Source organism: Alnus glutinosa, chromosome 5 (assembly GCF_958979055.1).
Source record: "Alnus glutinosa chromosome 5, dhAlnGlut1.1, whole genome shotgun sequence".
Taxonomy (NCBI): Eukaryota; Viridiplantae; Streptophyta; class Magnoliopsida; order Fagales; family Betulaceae; genus Alnus; species Alnus glutinosa.
The window spans coordinates 12,406,526-12,416,026 of NC_084890.1; the positions used below are offsets into that span (position 1 = coordinate 12,406,526).

The 9,501-nt window shown below is 37.3% G+C and overlaps 1 protein-coding gene across 1 annotated transcript; it reads right to left on the reverse strand.

The window, feature by feature from the left end:
- Positions 1 to 1,546: 1,546 nt before the first annotated feature.
- On the reverse strand, positions 1,547 to 9,426 carry LOC133867578 (cellulose synthase A catalytic subunit 8 [UDP-forming]). The gene is made up of 13 exons (XM_062304322.1): positions 8,678 to 9,426; positions 7,859 to 7,935; positions 7,620 to 7,671; positions 7,377 to 7,530; positions 6,735 to 7,001; positions 5,902 to 6,247; positions 5,603 to 5,740; positions 5,149 to 5,274; positions 4,849 to 5,061; positions 4,031 to 4,280; positions 3,718 to 3,917; positions 2,873 to 3,226; positions 1,547 to 2,367 (listed from the first exon to the last, which is right to left on the reverse strand). Exons 1-13 carry the CDS (start codon positions 8,853 to 8,855, stop codon positions 1,750 to 1,752), a joined length of 2,973 nt encoding a protein of 990 aa, XP_062160306.1. The 5' UTR covers positions 8,856 to 9,426; the 3' UTR covers positions 1,547 to 1,749.
- Between the last annotated feature and the right edge of the window lie 75 nt (positions 9,427 to 9,501).

Here is a 9,501-nt window from a genome sequence, read left to right on the forward strand (position 1 = left end):
TACGGATCTAATGCACTGAATGGACCACCAGATTTGTCCTTCCTTTAAAACATTGTAAAAAAGAAGGATATAAAATTTCAAGACTTCTTATGAGATTGATTCTAAATCATGAGAATGATCACATACTCAAATGTGAAATGAATGACTTTTGTGCATTTAGGAGTGAGACCATATTTTGATCAAATTCTCGGTGTGTTGAGTGATCGCATATTCACATGTAGCATTGTGCGAACTTCATTTTCAAGAAGGAATCCTAATCCTTTGATTATATCAAATAGATAAGAAATTTTTCCTTAAGATAGATTTAATAAATTAATTATTTTCAGTCTATGGCCAAGCGTTTTAGTAAGCGTTACTAAAATATTTATTTACTTGATGAAATAATATTTCACAAGTGAGAATAATTATGTGATTAAATTGGATACTCAAGGTAAGAGGTTGTGAATTAAAGTGGCAGTCTAATTGACTTTAATTTAACTGTGAAATATTTCATAAAAGAATCAAATATCAAAATAAGAATTGTCTAAAGGGATTAATTGATTAAAATATTAACTAAATTTCAATTACAATTATTTAATAGAATTAATTGTAATTAATAGTGATATGTGACAATTCAAGAGTTGACAAGTGTCACACGCCTATTGGAGTTATTAATGATTTTTTTTTTTAAATTAATTTATTTATTTTGGGGAACGGTTGAACTATCGACGTTGCTCACAAAGGGGTTTACCTTCACCCGAAGAAGAGAGAAGATGGAGGCCAACAGCACTGACCACAGAAAGGTTTGCGACAGTCTTGAAGTAGCATCTCACATAGAGACCCCAGCTTAAGGTGACACCCCATGAAGACCTTTCGAAATATAAAGCTCAAGAATAGAGCATTTGAAAAGATGTCATGTTCTTGAGCCTTAGCATATGGCGCTGGAAGAAAAGCTAGGTGGTCAGCAATGGAGGGCGTCAATGGCTTCGGGTTTGTTTCCTAGTAAGTTTTTCAGCTTTAAATCTTGCAACGTTTAGCGTATTATTTGCTTGTTTTCTCTTAAATTTTTAGTGTTTTGATTTTCGTAAGTGAAAACTCAGAGATACAAATTGATGCCACATTCACAGCAAAACAAATAATTACAAAGACATAATCAGATAAACATAAAAACCCACAAAAGAATCTAAAAGAAATCTAAAACAAAAGAAAACCTACTCAGGGAGTGTGGGAGACAACGTAGAGGAGTAAACAGAGAGACGTACGGCAGGGAGTTTAAATCTAACTTAAGGGGCAGCTAGACAGACAACGTAAGGGAAGAAACAGAGTGAAGGGGGGAGTTTTAGAGCCTAAAAATCAAAACCTTCATAGAAACACACGTTTAAACACTCCCGGTTCAGTGATTGAAACTCATAATTCATGCCATGTGTCCAAAGTTTAGGCTCTCTCTAAGGAAGAACTCGACTTTTATATATGTATGTATATAGTACGACATTGACATGTTTGCAAACCAACGGTTGTAGGATGAAGAATGCCGATGGGACATGAAACAACAGAAATGGACAAGTGCTTTCCTGCCATAATCATTCTGTCTATAATTTCAATTTATCGAAGAAAATAGCAACCCTCGTTTACAAACGGATTATCGACAAAGAGATAAATACATATTGTTCAAAACTTAATCCAATATGCATGGTTGAACGAACAGTCGTGAAAGAGCTCAAGCATGGCTCCCACTTAAATAACTGGCAATCAAATCGATCACCACCAACCTTAAATTGTATGGTTGGAAAATTCTGGATAACAATCTATAGGAATGCAGCTGGTTTGGGGAACGGTTGAACTATCAACGTTGCTCACAAAGGGGTTTACCTTCACCCAAAGAAGTGAGAAGACGGAGGCCAACAGCACTGACCACAGAACAACAATTGTTGGAGTCCGGTTTTGGCGACCCATGAGACCCTTAAGGAAGGGGTAGAGATGAACAATCACCCAGAAGGCATAGAAAACCTTGCCAAACAGTGCTCCCCACGCTCCATATCCTTTATTAAGTGCATCAGAAAATCCAGCAACAACACCCACAATATTTATGACGATAAGTGTTGTTGGAGGGATCAAAAGGGTTGTCCACTTGACAACATAAAGCCCACCAAACTTTGCATCATTGGCAGCCTTTGCAGTGACAGTGAAGTTGGTATCAACACCGGCCATCATCTTCAGGAATCCTTGGAAGACAGCGAATAGATGTGCTGAAACGCCTGAAATTACCCAGAACTGCTCATTACGCCACCAGTCTACAATGTGAACACCACTCCACCACAGCTCAAGCAGATCGGTCACAATGATGGAGATGAAAAGCACAAGAAACAGGGCGCTAGCGAGGTTGGAAAGCTGAATCAAATAACAAAGTACAATGTGAAGTAGGTTCTTTGAGTGAATTGTTTCAAAACATGAAAATGACGGAGAAGAATGTAGCAAGACAAGATTTGTTCTCATATTTTGAAGTTTACCAACCTTACTTCATTGGTGACTGATTTTGAATATTGACCAAGATATTCTTCACGAAGTTCAGAAAAACACCATATAGCATACAAAAAAGCCTACTCAAAATGACATTAATTTAATGCATTTTCATACTTTTTGCAAAGTTGGAAAATAGCGTCCAACTTTCTCAGTACATTGCCTAATGTTGCCTTATAAAGACCTATCTAAACCACCCCGGCCTTCTAGAACCCCATTATTACGTAGGCCAGCACTGGGTTTTGATCCCAGTCCAATAGTTTCGAATGTTTAATGTATATTCTAAACATTGCAAATGACTCTCTAACTATTTAATAATCACTAAAGATACAAACCACATGATTCCGAAGTTTTCAAGGTAAGGACAAGAATTTACCGTTGGTATGATAAATTTTCCTGTGAGAAGGCACATCGCTGGGATTGAGCAATAAGCAATGAGAGGGAGGGAAGTAAATGGATAGACAATGATGTTTATATAAGCTAGTCTTTGAAGCCATTTGAGGCGGCCTCCTGCATATCCATACCATAGGGGACAGTGTCTACTAAGGAAAATCTCCACAGATCCAAGTGCCCACCGGAGAACTTGGTGCAGTCGGTCGGATAGGTTGATGGGTGCTGACCCTTTGAATGCAGGCCTTAAAGGCATGCAGTAAATTGATCTCCATCCTCGGCAATGCAATTTGAAACCCGTTAAAATATCCTCAGTGACTGAACCATATATCCAACCAATCTGGGAAGTCAGAATAAGAAATTATGAATTAATCCAATGGGTTATATGGGTATCAAGGTAAACTTTAGTAATGGTCAATGCTCAAGTGAAAGATTAGAGGTAAATGCAGTACAACTTATTGCCGTTAAGATCATAACAAATGGGCAACCAAGGAAAGAACAATATGCTAGTAGAAGGCCATACGAAGCCTGCTGAAATTAAAAGTGAAGTTGGAACCGTTTGCTTAACATGTTATATATTTGGATAGCGTCTCATCATAGCTTAAGTGTTTTTACTTATGCAAATTTTTTAAATTTATTTTCTATTCGCTCCTAGTAGGGGCACTCTTATATACTTCCTGTATATTAGGGTTGCACCCCTTTATTAATGAATTGACATTACTTATCAAAAAAAAAAAAAAAAAAAGAATCTTCTCAGGCCATAACCACAGCTGTGGTCATTGTAATAATGGCGTGAAATTGTGATGTGAGAAGAAGAATAAAAAAGCCCACCTCTTTGCCCCATGCAGTTTTCTCTTCATAACCACAGCTAATGACATGAATTGCTTCCTTGATCAATATCGATGGCTTGACCGATTCAGGCACTCCTCCATTTTCCATTAGTGTAGACTCGATAAATACGGGAGACAAGCCAAAAGTTCTCTCAAAGCTCATCTGGGACATCAGCATTGACCTTTCATTCACATCATAATCTGCAAAAGGAAAAAAAAAATCCTAGTTATTTAAAACTCTTTTACTTATTTCCCTGAATACATTAGCCTTTGTTAGAATTGTTTACACGTCAACTGCCTTGATAAATACTTACTATCAAGCTCCCTGAGGTTAAAGATGGCAGCATCGAGCTCGTCACGTTTTGCATCTCGGTGTACTTCTGAGGGATCTTTGGAGGGCTTCTTGGAGGGGCAGCATCCACACCATGACCAAGATGAGGAGGAATCCTTAGGTAAGCTGGGCAAAGAAGGAGGCCCATAGCCGTAAAGTGCTTGCCTATTGAAAACACAGCCTGTTCCCACATAAACTGGTCCTTGAATGCCATCTAATCCTTTCATGTTAACCTGAAATTGAGATGAAGAGATTCTCAAAACTCAAAAGGTTAAAGGAGTAATTATGCAGGGATCAATCTTGGCCATTACAGCATTAGCTATTTTTCCTCCAACTCTTCTATTTAGTTTTAAAAAGTGATGTGTTAATATGAAAATGGGAAAACACATCACTTTCTACTAAAAAATTGAAGAGAGAAATTTTTTATTCTTCAACACAACTCAAAAACACAGCTTGAAACCAAATGCATCTGAATCCTGAATAATTGCCAAATACTAAGTCATAAATTGGATAATGTATCCTGATACTCGCCAGATGGCAAGACAGATTTTCTTTTTCTTTTTCTTTTCCTTTTTCATATAATTTGACAGAACTACTAAACTATCAACCAGATTGATCAGATAAACTTTATAAAAACTTTCTGTGAAGCTTGAGCTTCTGATATGGTTTAAAACAGCTATGATATTCTTATTTCTTTCTAAAATCACTAAATTCCAATTTAAAATAACACTCAAAATAGACAAGTGTGCAATACGGAAACTATTTAGGCATATGAAGCATCTATGATAGCTTTAAACATACATCAAAGAAAACTGTGTTGCGATTAGCATATCGGTCACTGTGATCAATGCCATCAAACCTCTGAGGAAACTGCACATAGCATACATCTCGACCAACTTGTGGGTCCATCAAGAAACACATGGCCTCACGAACTGCCTTGCTATTATTAACGTAGTGATCACAGTCAAGGTTTAGGATGTAGGGAGCATTTGTGAGAACTGCAGACACTCTAACCTGGATAAAACCAATCATTCAAGTATTATTGAAACACTGATGTTCCCATGTGAATCACAAATATTGTTAGTGTCAACGTAAACATACCAGAGCATTTTTAGCACCTGCTTTCTTGTGGTGTCGGTAGTCTGGTCTCTTCCCTCTGGAGACATATACCAGTGGAGGAAGTTCATTTCCCTCTGCGTCATGAGCACCACTATGTCCAAGGAAAACCTGAAGGGAGTGAAACAAGTACATATGTGAAAATTCACAATCTTACAAACTGTGAAGCACCACATGAGAAATTTCGTACAAATAGATGTACGGAGTAATTTGTGAAAGAACAGAAGAACCAATATTGATCACAATTATGAAAACTATTTCTAGAAAATGGCAAAGAAACCATAAGGTAACGGCCATAAGCTTCAAAATCTACAGATCAAGAATTACCTAAAAAAAAAAGTTTCTTTCTAGATGCTAGATTGTTCCCAAAATAAAACACTAAATATTCAACAATTAACTGAAAACTTAACCCAGAAAATCAGCTTCAAGCTAGATTGACCTGAATCATGCCTGGGTGGTCAGAGGTGTCATTTCCCGGCCAAGGTGTTCCATCTTTCATAGTCCAGCCTTCTTCAGGTGTTTTCTGAGCCTTTGCCACTAAAGCATTAATTCGCACTTTAAACTCTTCATAATCTCTCTGTAACAAAACAGAGGCCAACCTTGAGAGATGGTTGTTTTCAGATACACAATAATAATAAGTGCAGCCATAAATTCTATATGCTATTGGCACTGTATTATTTAGATATCCAAGTGGCATGAGTAATTTAGTTGTATCCGGAAGGAGTCTTAGTTGCTCACCTTCATTGCTCTACGTTCTTTCACAAAAGAAGGTTGCACTTTATCCTTCAAGTAGTCAAACTTCTGTGCGAAGTAAAACTCAGGTGCACGTGGTTCAATAGCAAATTTTTTGCAAAATGGTACCCACTTCCTTGCAAAGTCAGCCGTTTCAAAAAGACATTCAAATGTGAGCATGGCAGCTCCATCGTCAGACACATAGCATGAGACTTTATCGACAGGGTAGTCCACGGCAAGGATGGAAAGCACGGTATTCGCAGTGATCAGTGGTGGCTCTTTCATTGGGTCAACTGTACTCACAAAGAAATCCACAGCAGCAAGCTCAGACAGTTCACCCTCTCTTTCATACCTGACATGGCAGTGAGTTAACCATTTGTACCTATTCAATGATAGTTATCACATTTATGTTTAAGTTTTTAGTTCATTAAATTATGCTCCTTCTGATTCAATATATCCGATGTTTCTTTGTTCTCTTCACATGCAACCTTGTATAAATTTACCTGCAGATTCAGCTTAAGCCTACTAGATTTGACATGTATGAAGAAACAAAGGTAAAACGACAACTATGAATCAGTGATTGGTGGCTAGGATATGACAGCACTGTTGAGGCATATAGGAGATCAAGGTCAAGCATCAGTTGACAATGTTTGTAACCAGGCTTAATGCTATAATGTCAAGCTAGTGAGAAAATTATGAGTTTCACAGAGGATACTGACATTAATAAAACCAACTAGGTATTTACATACAAACTTGTTGCACTAGTAAACACTTTCAAAACATTATAGCTTGGATCTTTGACATCGACAGCTATATGTATATGAGTCAAGGATGTGTACCTTGCAGACAGCGCGTCAATGTATGTGTTCCTATTGATTGGAGACCATTTAGGGAACTGATCCAATACCCAAGAAACAGCAAACCAGATCTCACATATCACAGAAGTGAGCCACAGTCCAAAAGCATTATCAACAGGATTTGTTATCCGGTAATGGAAAAAGAGAGCCAAAATTATGAGTCGCATAATTATAACACATCTGTATGGTGTGAGTATGTTGGATGGAATTGGAATAACACTTGAAAATGGCTGTGCAGCCTCAGGGGACCTGCAAAAGCAATCAGCACATCTCACAATGTATACAATTTTTCTAAGACAAAACAAAGATAGATTGATGGAAAATGGTCAAAACAAATGTTCCCAAATTCAGGGAATTTGTTCACATCTCCCTTCAAAATAGATTGGTACTTGCTTTTAATCACGATTAGTTCATTTTATCCACAGCTTAACCTGGTAAGCTGTTCAACCCATAACAACAAAGAAAATGTCCAACCTTCAATCATAAGAAAAGGCTTTAATCAAGATAATAGTACTTTAGAAAAGAAAAAAACATGTTTCCTCAAGTAATCCTTTAATTAGGAACTTATATTAGGATTAATTTAGACCAACTGTTTGGAGTTAATATAAGTTAATTTGCTCTTACTGGTTCTCATCCATCTGCTGCTCAGGTGGAACTTGGTCCTCCTTTTGAGCCTCAAACTCAGTCTTAGTTGTAACCTTTTTCTTCTTGTTCTTCTTATCCTTCCAACTCTCCAATCTGTTCTTCCAGATTGGATTCCCGGATTCACCATTTAATTCTTCAAGAAGACACCAGTAAACATAATTACCAAAACTATCCAAATTGAGCAAAAGGATCAATATGACACAAGATATCAATATTACTTACCACCATCAACCGTAGACACACTACTCTCATGTCTAGCGTGAATTCCAACATCCTGTATCAACCAAGATGAATGATACTAAGCTTTCGACATCCTAACATTCTCAGAGTGTATTTAAAGTTTGAATTTTCAAGCAAAACCACAAGGACAAGGGTTTTCATTTACTCAAAATTAAAACTCATACCATTTCCTTCCACCAAAGGTTTAATGTAAAACATAAAACGTACAGTGACATCCTTACCTGAGAATTACTAAGGTGAGCTGACATTGTGGATTGGTTGCCTGATACCTTGAGTCCAGCATCATCGACCGAGTAGTCTATAAAATAGGTAGCCACATAAATCAAGAGGCCCACAAGATTAGCAATCAAAAGACTGTATATTGGAAAAGTCACAGCAATCAAGATTAGAGCAGCCCATGTCTCTTTCTAGAAATCGTATATAGCTTCAAATATGTCCCTCTACATAAACTCTATATAATTTTCTGAACCGAAATAGAAAATAGGAAAATAAAAATAAAAAAGGTTAAAAAATAAAGAAAACAAGCCATGATCATTAAAGTTCTTTTTCTTTTCTTATTTTTTTTTTCCTCGCATTTCCCTAGAACCAAAAGATTAGCTAGAGTGTAAATAATTCCTAACGATATGAAACTCCAAGAAATATTAGCACAAGAAAAAGGGCACTTGATCTAATCCCCCTGTCCCTAATCTCAATAAAGCGCGCCAGAAAAAATTAAGTAATACATGAACTTATAATTTTTTATTCGAAATTGTGTTCGACCACAAAAAAGTTTGACATTATTCAAATGATCATTTAGTAATGCTGTTAATTTAGCCTATATATGGCTAATATGTATGGTTAATTTAGCCTATATATGGCTAATCTCCAAGGTTATAAGTTTCATTGTCACAACAAATAGAAGAAACAGTAAACCTAGCAAGAAACGCAAAGATAAGCGAATCATTTCTGCATTGTGAAATTCAAGAGTTTAACCCTTCAAACCCTCACATTTATTAAGCGAATACGAACTAGACTAAGAAAATTCAGAGTTGAAGAGATACCATCATATGGAGCACCACACCGCAAGCAAGCTTTCCGGCCTTCCTTGATCTCATAATCAACACAAGCCTTGCAAATGGAGAAATTGCACTTTTGGCAAGCCACAAGCAACTCCCCATTGGCACTGACCCCCACCTGCTCACCACAAGAGTTGCAAAGAGGAACACCAGATTCCATCATATTGGTTTCAGTTATCCTTTTCCTTAGAGACCCAACACCTTGATCCTAGTAGGTGTCTCCCTCTGCTTCTAAATCTTGGTTTTCTTTGTTCGCTTTTATATGAATAACCCAAACCCCATGTAGGGTATGCTGATCTTAATGAGAGGGATGTGAAAGCATTTTTGTACCATTGAGAAGTGATGCAGGGTGGTGGGTTGGAAGGGTCTGCAGGATGGGGTGTTGGTGTCATTGTTCTGCAGAGAGAGAGGTGAGAAGCAATGTCTATTTGTGATCGAAAGAAAAGAACTTAAAATTTTGCGGAAAATCTAAGGAAGGTTTGGGATGGGCGGGGTATATCTTTAACTAATCAACCTTGCAGACATGTCCAAGGAAGTTTTAGCCAGGCACAAGTTCCAAACACCGCCCCCCACCCAAAAAAAAAAAAAAAAAAGGAGAGGAAGAAATTCCCTTAAAGTTGAAGCCAGGGTTATTTTCCTTAGCTGATTATTATACATTTTAGCTCTATTGATGAGGAGGCCCCATGTTATAATGCCTTACCTGAAGCTGAAACCGAAACATTGCTAGCATGAAGAATTTTGAATGACAGTTCACCAACCAACAGTTCTAGGATGAAGATTGCTATTTGATGGGACATGAAACAATAGAA